Consider the following 14357-nt stretch of genomic DNA (forward strand, 5'->3'; position numbering starts at 1 on the left):
TGATCTTGCAAATGAATTTGTACGTCCACGCCACTCAATGTGCTACATACCAAAGAGCTTAGGGTAATGTATTTACATTAAAGTTCGATGATGCACAGATGATACACAGCGAACATATTAATCTCATTAAGCTTCTAATGCAATATAGAGAAGATCAAATTATTTGCAACAATGAAGAGAAGAGAATTAGCAACAAAACGACAGTCGTAAAAACCAAAGTTAGTATAGACCAAGTTAGGAAACGGCGCTCGTGTCCGCCATTACGGAGCCCACAGAGCGTGAATCGCCTATACAAATGCATGGTCGGCATGTGTTCATTTAGTTCTTATAAGCGATACAAAGCTAGAAAACACGTATAGCGGTTGTTTTAACATTTAAAATATAATTTCTAATATAAATCTTGTTATATAATATTAAATCTAGGAATTAATGTGAAGTAAATTAATATTTTGACTGGTTTCGGCGTACAGTCTGGTTTAACAGGGTACTTTACGTTGGCGATTAAGACTAGCAGCAATCAGCTTAGTTTACATAATAGTATATGATCGTACCTACGAATCTACAGAGCCATTCTTTACTACATTTATAATCCAACATGAGTGGACATGCAGCTCCAAACTGCTTAAGTACTAGCAGATAAGCTGTTCGCGTTTTCCGATTTCATAAAGACCCGTAACGCAGAAAAGGTAGCTTACTAACTCAAGCGGAGGACCAAAAATAGTAACTCAGTATTGTTTTCCTCAATGTCACTTCGATATTAGGCAAATTTTACACATATACCCTAAGTTTCGTTGCCGGGTATACGTGTTAAGTTTGTGAGCCAAAAAGTAAAATCACGGCAATTTAAATGCAAAACCGCAGCTAGAAACACCAGTTTATGGTAATGTTATGCGTTTTTGTTTGTATTTTTATATTTTAAACATGTTCTTTTATGTTTTTGGTTAGTAAACTTGATATTTTCTGTTTTTTTACTCTGTAATCGATTGAGTGTTTAATAAAAGTGGATTATTTTTGTGAGGTTTATTATTGTGATAAGATATAACATTAGTAGAAAGCCATTTTCACGCGCAAAAGTGCTTGGTTTTTAAAAAATCGCAATATTTAAACGAAAAACAGCACCTAGCAGTGATAAAATGCTATGCCGTGGGCTCCGTAATGGTGGCGTCTATGACGTCATAGACGCGCGACAATGGATAACAAGACTCGTTGTTTTACAATCCGTTTCCTAACTTGGTCTATACTAACTTTGGTAAAAACTATACTTGAGAAAAAGTGTCAAAAAGCAAAGCTGCTAAACCTAGTGTTAAAATACATTTATAATAACGTCGGGTTGTCCGGGTCCTTTTACAAATTGTCGTCGTTTATTTCACCATTGATAGCCATTGGGTTCAAAGCTCCTTCAGTTTGTAGCGTATATTGTTTCTTCTTCCGTATCTTGTACATCTATAACATGTATATATTTATTAAGTGCAAGTACAAAAAAACTTTTTAGGTATCCGAACAATGGTAAAATTATTTACACGGTATTTTCGACCCTTACAGTACTGTGGGGTAAGACAGGACACATTTAGAACATAATATCCAAATGTCCTGATCGTGTTTTAAACAATTAACAACGGTTTATGGAAGTCGTGAGGATACGGTATTTCTTTTTTGAATGTTCTTTGTTTACTACCAAATGTGACGAAAAAACAGAATGAAACAGTGTTCCATCTTCCCCCAACCTACTATATTATCAAGAAACTATTTCACACGTATAGTGTCGTTTAAAATAACAGCGTTACTGCGAGAAGTTTAAACAAAGATACACTTACATTGTAGTGCTTTGTAGTCTTATTAATCTATGGATCTGTTGGGTTTAGTCTTAAAATTTAGTCCTATGGTATCCTTGTACGGAAATCATGTTTTAGGATCTTGGTTAAGCTACCCTTTGATATTACGCGTGTATCTGTTGTTCTAGCTTACATTAAAAACAAGTACTTTGCGTCCTACTGTACTTTTCAGTAGGTGGACTATTATGTATAAATAAACTTATTAGCAACCAATATGGCTGATCATTGTTCCTCACCCTTATAGCGATGAAAATAACCATGAAGAACACAACCGCCCCCACTGTGGCGAAGAGAACAAGCATTGTTGAAGTACTTGGTGCTTTGGTTTGTGAATTAGTCCCAATGGCTGCATTAAACTGGCCTGTCGGTGCTGGCGGTGCTTTTTCTACAAAGAGAGGAAATTGTTGGCCAAGAGATTTGTTTAAAATACGCTTTAGACCTAATTTGAAGATGCTTTGGTACATATCGTCTAGTCTAGGGCATTAGGCCAACTCGCAATTAAATCCCAGGACTAATGGCGTGCCCCGCTGTTAGATCGCATATACAGAATAATGTAGAAGAACACCTCTTTAATTTAAATAAGGTCACCTTTAAGGCCGTTATATAAAATACGAAACTAGTGTTTTGCTAAGTTAAATTAACATAAAGTGCGTAGGTCATCATGTGTATCACGTAAACATACCTATAAACCAACAAACTTATAAATAAATTATTCTATAATAACCAGCGCATTTGTTTCCGTTGAACTCGAGAGAGGCTGTGCAAGTACAAGTAAAACTCCCTATGAGGTTTTTGCATCCTGTTACATATTTTCCTTGACAGTTATGGATTCCAAGCTCACATTCGTTGATGTCTAAATAGAAAGTTGTAAGTTATGATCAGAGATATAATTAAAGTATTAGTTATAAAATCCACAATAAAACAACTGTGGTAAAACTAGAGGCGGTGTCACCGAACTAACAAAAGAAATACGGCCAGCATTAGATAAAATATTATGCAGCCATGTATTGTATTGTTTTATCAATAACGTGTTATAATGACCGTCGTTTTGCTAATTTTTCTTCGTTGCTTTAAATAATTTTCGTTATGGTTTTAAAACGATATATAGCCTACGATTTTTAAAGTATCTATGTTCGTAATGAAACGTCATGGACCTGAACATTTGGGTCCGTCCCAAGAGTATCCTTGTTTACAAGCGCAAGAGTAACTTCCTGGTAGGTTGGTGCATTCGGATCCTACGGCAGGGCAGCTGTTGCTGGGGTCTTCGCATTCGTTTATATCTGCAAATAGGATTTATAGTTTAGTTTTTACAACAAATCCACTGTTTCGTAGTAAATTTGGCAATGACAAGAAATCCACCTAGTTTTTTGCAACTTTACCATCAACCTAATTCAAAAATGAGTCTTTTGATAATTTTGCTTTAGATTTCTATGTTTGTCAAATATTTCGCTACAGCAAAGTGAATTTTCGGCGGCAATTTAACTAAGTTCTAGAACACAACGTATTTAAAGAATAAATAGGAAATATTTTTGTATTTCAGGAATTAATTGTTTATACACGAGGCTTAACATTGGTGAGGCGGTAGAATCAGTATTAGCATTATATCAGTTATAGTGTAATTTTGTGCGATAAATGGGGTCCTATTTGAGGTGGATGGAACATTACCTTGAAGTGGATCACAAACTACAACGTACAAGTAACTGAAGTAAGTACAGATTTTTTGTGAGTTGTGTTTAATGTTTATTTGGTAATGGCGCTAAATATTCTGAGTATAGTTTATCCTTTGTAATTCATTTTTTGTACATTATCAAAACTTAGTAGTGTACATTTATGATTTGTAATTGTATTATTTTATGTATTTTGTGAAGATTTATATAATTATTACATGCATTTTGACTAAACACATATTTGTGTAACTTTACATACAAACCTGTACAGTCAAAGCCATCTCCAGTGTAGCCTTTTTCACAAATACAATTGTAGAAACCTTCAGTATCTCTACAAGTTGCGTCTCTATGGCAGTCAGTTGTGTTCTCTAAACATTCATCTATATCTAAACATCATAAATTAGTTATGCATGTAAAGGTTCAGTATAAATATGAGATGTAACCGTCTATATCGGACATTCTCTACATGTTAGACTCTTTAGATTTTATTTGTTACAAAGTTCTGTGTGTTAGATTTTAGTGTATTTGTTACAAGATGGGTGCGGTTTTACAGTTATATGTTTTTGTTACACCATGGGTCTATATAGCTTGCAATTTGTTAAGCCTTAGACCAAAAGTTCTAAAATGGTTGGAATGGTTGCAGTTTCATCTATATGTTTGTTAGGCCTATAGCTTAGTTTCAATACCCTTGTAGTGTACATTACTTTATTTTAAACTTACTTTGGCAGTATGTACCATTTCCCTTGTAACCACCATTACACTCACAAACATATTCCCCATCTAAGTTATAGCAGGTTGCTTTGGAATGGCAACCATGGTTTGGTAGCAAGCATTCATTGATGTCTGTTATAAAAGCATTAAATTATGACATTATGCCAATCAAACCAAAGTAGAATATTTTTAAGTAAAAATAAATTAGTTATTGGCTTATAGCCACACAATTTTTGCATAAACCTGTTGTATTTTATGAATTATGCATAAACAGCTTTAAATCAGCAGTTTAAATTTTATTGTATTTTCATATATGATATGAAACTGATTTTTTTTTATAAATAGTGAATGAATGATGATACATAGTGAATGAGCTTTATCCGTAAGGGGACAATGACAGTCATTATAACACAAGTGTCTGTTTCATATGACTCAAACCTGCTATAGAAATTGTGTGTAAATGATGTTTGGTAGCAAGCATTCATTGATGTCTGTTGTAAATAAATAAAAAATGAATTAAAGTAGTTATGTTTATGTATCAGTATAGAAGCAGAATATAAACTGTTTGCATGTGTAGTGTAGGTGTAGCATATATGTGCATTAACTATAAACCTAATTTTTGTCCCACCCTGACTGTAACAATTAATTTAATGTTACTTTTTTACCTGTTAATAACCTAACATACAAACTGATTATGGAAAAACCTTACCCTGACATGTTCCATTTGATGATTTAGTGTATCCAGTATCACACAGGCATGCATAGCTTCCAATTGTGTTTTTACAATAGGAATTGTTTCGGCATTGGTTTTCCAATGCACATTCATCAATATCTGAAATTTATGTCACTATGTCAGTCATTACTAACACAAAACTTTTTTTCACTAACAATGGTGCTGACATTATTGTGGTCTAGTCTGTGTATTAATTATAGCACCTGGTTTAATTCTTACCAAGAGAATATGTGATTTTCTTTAGTCACAAAATATGGAATTGGTTTTGTGATTTATTGATAGCTCTGTTTTTAACAACAAATTTAAATGTGTATCCTAAAAGCCTGAAAGTTTACCAAGCATAGTTTTACCTGCACAATCTGTTTCACCATTTCTTTCATATCCTGTTCCGCATAAACAACTGTAACTTCCAACACTGTTAACGCAATACTCGTTGGAGCGGCAAACTGAGACATTTTGTGCTCCTTGTAAACATTCGTCAATATCTGTAGATATATTAAACAAGAAGCATGTAGTCATCTTAATATGGACTTAATTCATTGTTTTATGTTAGTTGCGTACATAATATACTTGAATATTTTATTTGTGAGTAAAGTGAGTTAAAAAAGTGATGTAAAAAAATAGGTTTGTTTCTGTAGTATGTTTTTATTCAACATGTTTACAGTTACGGCTTACCATTACATTGTCCCAGCATGTCTGCTTTAAACCCAGAATCACAGTCACAATGATATGAACCATGTGTATTGATGCAGCTGGAGTGGTTAGGACATAATGGGGCTGATCCTTCAGTTTCAATACACTCGTTTATATCTGAAATAGGAGCGCAAATACTTTTTAACTAGTTGGTGGTTTAGGTATATGCGTATATCCTAGTCCTTATGGCGTATATGACTAATGAGTCATGGTTTATTGTGCTGAGTAGCAATGTTATATTTTATTACCGCTACAATGTCTCCCATTTCCTGTAAACCCATTATTGCAATCACATCGATATCTTCCATCAGTGTTTGTGCAAGTAGCTTCACTGTGGCATGGTGAGGGACTTGCTTTGCATTCATTTATATCTGTGAACATTGTAAGAACAACAATGTTTAAAATTGGTAGGTTGCGTAATTTAAAGGACGATCTGTATATTGCGGGGCTTGCTTTGAATTCATTTTTGATTACAAGATTTCAACTGACATTAACTTTTGTTAAGCCACGCTGTACAGTTAATTTAGGTTTATTTTTTATACCAGTACAAATTATGAATAATATTATACCGGTACAAACAGTTCCATTGCCAGAGTAACCATCAATGCAAATACAAGTAAAACTTCCAGGTCTGTCAACACAATCAGCATTTTGGTCACAGTCATTCATATCAAAATCACACTCGTTTAAATCTGTAAGAATTATCATTTGTTAAATGTAAAAAAATGTTGCAAATTCTGCAACATACTTTGGCATAAGGTGCCATTTCCTGTATACCCTGCATTACAAATGCAAGTGTATGAACCTTCAGTGTTTTGGCAAGTAGCTGATATATCACAGTCATCTTGTGCTTCAGAACATTCATCAGTATCTGGAATTAATGTAAGATTATTAGCATGATTGCATAAACACTGAAAATCAATAGGAAGGTACATCGCAATAACAGAAGTCGACTTCACAATATGGTAATGATTAATTGGTATTTTCATTTACAATAATGGTTTCATAAGAAAAGTTGGTAAATTACCATTGCATGATTGACCATCACCAGTATATCCATCATCACATGCACATGCGTAACTTCCTTGGTTGTCTGTACATGTCGCTCTTGTATGGCATGTTGTACTTGCATTGCATTCATTGATATCTATGTTGGATTTGTCAAATATTACATTACTTTATACAGTATTTAAACATGTCTTATTTATGACGTAATAAACTGAATTTAAACCTAGAAAATCTTGGTTCTTATCATGTTTATCTTACCCTTCAACATACATCTTTACTTACTTAAACATGTTATTCCATCTCCAGTGTAACCTTCTTTACAAATGCAATGAAATCCCCCAAATGTGTTGATACAGTCAGCATGTACATCACAGTTATGTAGATTGGCTTGGCATTCTTTAACATCTGTTTTGTAAGATTAATAAATGGCAGCTCGTATGGTTAAATTGGGGTTTAGTTTAAATACTCTGCATATTATTCGATAAAAAACCTCTTACCTGTTTCACAACATGCGCCTGCCCACCCTGCCTTACAGAAGCATTCAGTTGCTGTTACATTTCCACCGTTTAAACATTCCCTGTTGCAAGTAGAAGTTTCAATCAAGTCATTGCTACATGTTCGCCCACCACACTGGGATTCCCTTGTTATGTTTCTTATCCTAGTTTTGTAGCCATGAGGTCCACATGTAGCTGAACAACTTCCCCATTCAGACCACTCACTCATGACACAATCAACTGTAATGGTTTCATATTTAGTGTGTGCTGAACTTATATTTGATTAAAGTAATACCTGGACAACAGTTCAGACTACATTCTCTAGTTTCATTGGTGGCTCCTGTACATGGCAGTCCTTGACAAAATGCCTGAGTTGCCACTTCACGTTTACGACTCTGTGTCCCTCCACCACAAGTTGTGGAACACCTATAAACATATTTGTGTTTCTCTAATCTCTAATAGGTTTATTTGTTTCTACAATTATCAACAGTTAACCTACCTCTCCCAGCCTGTCCATTCAGTCCATTCACAATCAAGTGGACAGCAAACATCATTACAAAGTTGGACTTGAGTTGCATTTCCAGCACATGTTTCACCACCACAACTTTCTTCCACCAGCACATTTCTTCTTCTATCTTGGGAACCTTGGTAAAATTATTGCGTTGGTTTTGCAACAGGTTTGGTAGTATTAATATTTAATATGAATATCTTACCTGCACCGCATGATTTTGAACATTCGGCCCATGAAGCCCAACCTTCCCATTCACATGCTACAGGACAGCAAATCTCATTGCATGGTCTGTGTAACAGTTACAGGATAAATGTATATTAAAATTCACAGCCTATTTTCTTACCTGCTTTCTGATGTGAATCCACTGCAACCAATACCTCCATGCATTGCTTCAACTGCTACTTGTCGTTTACGTTCTTGCATTCCCCCTCCACATGTGACATTGCATTCATTCCATTGTGCCCAGCTTTCCCATGCACAATGTATGGGACAAGGTAACGAGTTGCACACTCTAGTATCTCTTGGGTTCCCAGCACAAGAATTGCCACCACAGAAAGCAAAAATAGCAACGCTACGAGATCTAGTTTGATTACCACCCCCACAAGACACAGAACAAGAATCAAATTCGGTCCAAGAAGACCACTGACAATTCACAGGGCAGCATTGAGTGTTGCATACTCTAGTATCTGTTGGGTCTCCAGCACAAGAGTTTCCTCCACAGAAAGCAGAAATTGCAACGCTACGAGATCTAGTTTGATTCCCACCACCACAAGAAACAGAACAAGAATCATATTCATTCCAAGAAGACCATTGACAGTTTACAGGGCAACATTCAGTGTTGCATACTCTAGTATCTGTTGGGTCTCCAGCACAAGAGTTTCCTCCACAGAAAGCAGAAATTGCAACGCTACGAGATCTAGTTTGATTCCCACCACCACAAGAAACAGAACAAGAATCATATTCATTCCAAGAAGACCATTGACAGTTTACAGGGCAACAGTGGGTGTTGCAAACTCTTGTATCTGTTGGATCCCCAACACAAGAATTGCCTCCACAGAAAGCAGAAGTTGCAACGCTACGAGATCTAGTTTGATTCCCACCACCACAAGAAACAGAACAAGAATCATATTCATCCCAAGAAGACCATTGACAGTTTACAGGGCAACAGTGGGTGTTGCAAACTCTTGTATCTGTTGGATCCCCAACACAAGAATTGCCACCACAGAAAGCGGAAATTGCAACACTGCGGGATCTAGATTGATTCCCACCTCCACAAGACACAGAACAAGAATCAAATTCGGCCCAAGAAGACCATTGACAGTTTACAGGGCAACAGTGGGTGTTGCAAACTCTTGTATCTGTTGGATCCCCAACACAAGAGTTACCACCACAGAAAGCAGAAATGGCAACAGTACGAGATCTGGATTGGTTGCCACCCCCACAAGACACAGAGCAAGAATTAAATTCGGTCCAAGAAGTCCATTGGCAGTGCCTTGGACAGCATTGAGTGTTGCACGTTTGAGATTGAGTGCTTGAACCAGAACAGCCAGAACCGCCACAACTCGATTGAATGGCAACACTACGCGACCTAGTTTGAGTTCCCCCGCCACAGTTTCGGGAGCAAGACCCGTATCTCCCCCAACTGCCCCACGAGCAATGGACAGGACAGCATTGAGTATTGCACGTTTGAGATTGAGTGCTTAAACCAGAACAACCAGACCCACCACAACTGGAACGCACGGCAACACTACGCGACCTAGTTTGAGTTCCACCGCCGCAATTTCGTGAGCAAGACCCGTATCTCCCCCAACTGCCCCACGAGCAATGGACAGGACAGCATTGAGTATTGCACGTTTGAGATTGAGTGCTTAAACCAGAACAACCAGACCCACCACAACTGGAACGCACGGCAACACTACGCGACCTAGTTTGAGTTCCACCGCCGCAATTTCGTGAGCAAGACCCGTATCTACCCCAACTGCCCCACGAGCAATGGACAGGACAGCATTGAGTGTTGCACGTTTGAGATTGAGTGGTTGAACCAGAACAACCAGAACCGCCACAACTCGATTGAATGGCAACACTACGAGACCTAGTTTGAATTCCACCGCCGCAATTTCGTGAGCAAGACCCGTATCTCCCCCAGCTGCCCCACGAGCAATGGACAGGACAGCATTGAGTGTTGCACGTTTGAGATTGAGTGCTTGAACCAGAACAACCAGACCCACCACAACTGGAACGGACGGCAACACTACGAGACCTAGTTTGAGTTCCACCGCCGCAATTTCGTGAGCAAGACCCGTATCTACCCCAACTGCCCCACGAGCAATGAACAGGACAACAGCCAGTGTTGCATGACCGAGATTGACTACTTGGGCCAGCGCAAGAAGAACCTCCACAGCTTGCGTGTCTACTGTACCCTCTTGACCTTGTTTGCGTACCACCGCCACAGTTACGGGAGCATCTCGCCCATCCAGACCACGACCCCCAACGACAACTCACTGTAAGAATCGAAACAATATTATGGATATTAAAAGGTTTAAGCTCTATTACGACCATCTCACTTCTAAAATAATTCAAGCTCTTCAAAAATATGTAGCGGCGAAAACGTCAAGTCTCAAGTCTTTTTCTGTTTCCTGACTGACTGAAAAACGTGCGTTTAAACTTCCTTTAACGAAAATTAAAAGCGAACACTTCAAAAATGTTGTGATGTGAGTTTTTTGTTGAGATTTGCTTTTCTTCAAGGAAGTAACAGGTTAACAAAATGTGACGTCAAACTTTCGATCACGAAGCGCTTTAATAGAAGCATTAAACGCATATGAATCATAAATTGTTTTTTTGGTGGGCTTATTATTTTGGATGTATTTTGAATGCCCTAATTCGTTTGTGATTTTTATTGTTTTTAAATAATCAATCCAATGCTTTAGAAATTTGGAGTTAACACTCAGAAACAAGTTTCAACCGCGACATGAAAATGTTTCACTCTTCACGTGTGTTTCAACATAGGAAACCATAGTTTTCACGGCGACACCGCGTCTATTCCATTCTCGTTTTCGATATATATTTAAGAGTTGGGGGTTAAAATTCCACGCACACCTGCACAGCATCGTGTATTACATGCTCTTGATCCCAATGGCTTGTCACAGGTGACACATAGACCATTAGTTCTTGTTTCTACAGGCGACTGTATGCCACCTCCGCATTCTCTGGAACACGGCCCCCAATGCCATAGGCAGGAAGTGAAATCGCACCTATTCATTCGCGGATAGTTCCTGTTTCCCGATACACATTTATTTTATAAATTACCTTAAACGCAATTTAATTATCAACTGTACTAACCGGTAAAAAGAACCGTACATTATGTTCATATTTAATCATACGTCATATTTTGCGCCTCTGCACATTCTTTGCAGTCTAAAATATTATCACTAGATTTGCAAGTTGGCAACCCTAGATATACAGTAGGGTGGGGGAAGACGGGCCACCTTTAGCACATAATATCTAAATATCCTAATCGTTTATTTAACAATTAACAAAGGTCTACTGGAGACGTGAGGATACGGTTTAATATTTCTTTACAAGTGCTTAGTTTACTACAAAATGGGACGAGATAATGGAATGGAAAGATGTCCCATTTTCCCCCACCCTACTATATTATTTCACCTAGCCCTTTGTGTAAGTTGTGTAACAATCAGTGATTACATATTTTACCAATATAACTCATTTACACTTACCGAAAGCGAGCAACCCAGCCGACGGAGACGCCCCCCGTAATACACATGCTCAGAATTAATAGCAGTAAGGTAAAGCCCTGCATGTCTAACGCGTGATATTAACCAGTGTTTGATGCAGGTTCTATACAATCCTATTTGAGTATAACTTAACGGCAGAAGTGTATAGCTTTAATATATAAAACTAAACGGTTAAATTTTGGCTTGCATTGTTTTTGTCGTCCCATGCAGAACATTTATAGCAAATACCCGGATATATATCGCTTGACTCTGGCTAGGGGTCACGATTCTACAAGGAAGTATTTATTTGAACTTCTGTGCACTTCACGTTTGTGTTTTTCTCCATAGGAGTTGTTTAGAAAATCGTGACTGCTTTCTTTGGTTTTAATATTTCTGTATTTTGCAGCAATCAAACACATGCGGCAAAACAAGGAAGTGTTTTTAAAGTCTTTGTTTTAAATTTCAGATGTAAACACGTCCATGCTAAAGCTAGCACACTTGGCCACCGTGCGACGTAATTACAGACTCGGTTTATAGCTAATCCGAGTTGTGGCGTAATAATTTGAATATCTTTAAATGCATTATACATTTACACGCTCAAGTTCAAAATTCTGTAATGTTTCACCCTCTATACTCAAAACTCATCTAGTTATATGTCATTTACTCAGTGTTAATTTGTTTAAAGCGGAAATTTATTCGTTTGGATATAACTGCAGGCATGACCTACTTAATACGTTCCGAGTACGCCAGAAAAACGTAAGACACTCAATATATACTAAAAAGGCCATAGTGCGAGTTAATACAAACGTATTGTAATTTGTAATGAGTTTTTTTTTCATTTAATAGTGTTGTATCAGAATATAATACAGTATTGTATATTTAAATTGTATACCCCGAAATTGCATTGGAGACGTGAATGCGCCTGTGTTGTCTTTACGTGCTTTCTGTATGTATATCTACAAGAAAGTCTATACGCTCAAATTAACGCCCTGTTTTCAACCGTTGTTCCAGCGAGTTTGAGGGGAATTCAGAGGTGTAAGATACACAAACCGTTGGGTTACAGCTTTAAATGTAGCTGCGTAAATTTAAACATGAAGTCTTTTAAAAATCGTTACACTTTCTTTTTTGGCCTAAGTGTGAGCTACAAGTTTGATATTTTGTTTAAATTCTATTACTTTGTTTTAAGGTTGGTCGGTTGTGGCATATAGATATATATTTAAAAAAGAGTGAAAACCTGCACAGCATTGTGTATTACATGCCCTTGATCCCGATGGCTTGTCACAGGTGCCACATGCACCCTTGTTTCTCGTTACAACAGGGGACTGTGTTCCACCTCCGCAGTTTCTGGAACACGCTCCCCAATGCCATACACAGGCTGTTCTATCGCATGGTATCGCCCCTCCGCCAATTCGGCGTATTCTGTGTGTTGGATACCATCGCCTGTTTTCGTTTCATAGTAATCTTATGTAATCAATCAACCGCAATTCAGCATAGAAAGTTGTGAACTTACGCGGGTGCATGCCCAGACAATCGTAGCGTTGTTCGCAGCATTATCCGACGCGTTGTTCGCCGCCTCGTCCTTATGTACAATAATCAATAATTACTATTATTAAAACACTTGCAACAACCACGCGGGACATTTCACTCACCGAAAGCTCCAGGTTAAAGTCGCGCACCCCGTGATGCATATGATAAGAAATATTCGAAAAAACTGTGATTTAAAAACCTGCATTTCTAATTTAATGTGTTATACAAAACTATTTAATTTTATTTCTGCCAGTAAATATCAAAATAAAATACATTTTATCCATATTTAACCAATGCCACAGAGGCGTAACGTTTACATATAAAACGAAGTAGTTTGTAGTCGGCTGGCAAGTGGGCAATGTTATTTAAAGTCATATTAGAAGCATTTATATTAAACACCCGGAAATGTGCGATTTTGGCCTCGTGCCCACAATTCTTTCTGTATTTTTTAATTCGTTTACACGGAAGTTCCAGTTTTGCCGCGCAAGTGGGTTTCGCGTATGAATCTGTCTATTTTTTTTGTAAGAAAACGTGACCAAAACGTCCCAGTTGTGTGTTGTGTGCTGACTAACACATGAGTCAATACATGGAGATTCTCGTTTCTAGGTTGAGACGTGAATACGCCCCATGCTACGTAGCGTCGCCTGTGCTCCTTTTTTTACTTTATGTTTTAAATTTGTTCCTTATTTTTTAGAGAATCACATTGTATTAATTTAAATTAAGATATATGTTTTATCACAACATAGTTATGTTTTTATCACAACATAGTAACGCCTACCTGCGCAACAGTGCGTGTTGCATGATCTTGAACTTGATGGTTTGTTGCACGATCCGCATTGACCTTGGCTTCGCGTTAAAACGGCCGACTGCCTTCCTCCCCCACATTGCGCCGAACACGACGCCCAGTGCCACTGGCAGGGCGTTGTATCACATCGTCGTCTCCGTCGCCGCCGCCTGTTAATTAGTATTGTAAAGTAGAATGAAAAAATGGTATTTAAACTGCCAGCAGCAACGTTTTAAGAAATCTTATGTAGAAGTGTTTTTAACTATGAATTTGTCAATACCAGTATTTTCCCGGTTACCAATGTTTAATTTTTTTCCCTCTACTTGTTTTATTTGAAACAAGTTCATTTTCATGAACTTACCAGGCGTCCCCTTCGGACACAAAGATGAGCAGAATCAATGAGCACAGAAGCAGATTAACAATTCTCATTTCAATAGTTGCGCCTGCTCAAGCTAATTTTCTATATTACGCAAAACTAGTTTACAATATTATCAAAAATAAAAACATAGCGCGATGATAAACATAATTTGATACGAAGAATTACATAGGCTACCTCAATTAGCCATTCACACGTCGGTGTATATGTCGATGGTATTTAGGTAATGCTAATCGTGGGTTTATATAGCTTACTTAAGGAAACGCTGAAATCTCGCAACTCAGCAATCA

General features: G+C 37.5%; 1 protein-coding gene across 2 annotated transcripts; it reads right to left on the bottom strand.

The window, feature by feature from the left end:
• Window positions 1-51: 51 nt before the first annotated feature.
• Window positions 52-14253, bottom strand: LOC149743638 (SCO-spondin-like). Of its 2 annotated transcripts, XM_089873780.1 has the most exons (22): window positions 13030-13668; window positions 12891-12959; window positions 12615-12820; window positions 7993-10150; window positions 7852-7937; window positions 7638-7782; window positions 7434-7564; window positions 7142-7378; window positions 6927-7049; window positions 6664-6783; window positions 6385-6507; window positions 6206-6328; window positions 5885-6007; window positions 5619-5753; window positions 5294-5428; window positions 4920-5042; window positions 4220-4342; window positions 3763-3885; window positions 2987-3112; window positions 2557-2685; window positions 2069-2217; window positions 52-1443 (listed from the first exon to the last, which is right to left on the bottom strand). In XM_089873780.1, exons 1-22 carry the CDS (start codon window positions 13110-13112, stop codon window positions 1345-1347), a joined length of 4869 nt encoding a protein of 1622 aa, XP_089729906.1. In that variant the 5' UTR covers window positions 13113-13668; the 3' UTR covers window positions 52-1344. The 2 variants fall into 2 exon arrangements, with proteins under 2 accessions (XP_089729906.1, XP_089729915.1); XM_089873789.1 differs by lacking the exons at window positions 12615-12820; window positions 12891-12959; window positions 13030-13668 and adding exons at window positions 13686-13861; window positions 14053-14253.
• Between the last annotated feature and the right edge of the window lie 104 nt (window positions 14254-14357).

This window comes from Ciona robusta, chromosome 1 (genome assembly GCF_009617815.1).
Source record: "Ciona robusta chromosome 1, ASM961781v2".
NCBI classification, from domain to species: Eukaryota; Metazoa; Chordata; class Ascidiacea; order Phlebobranchia; family Cionidae; genus Ciona; species Ciona robusta.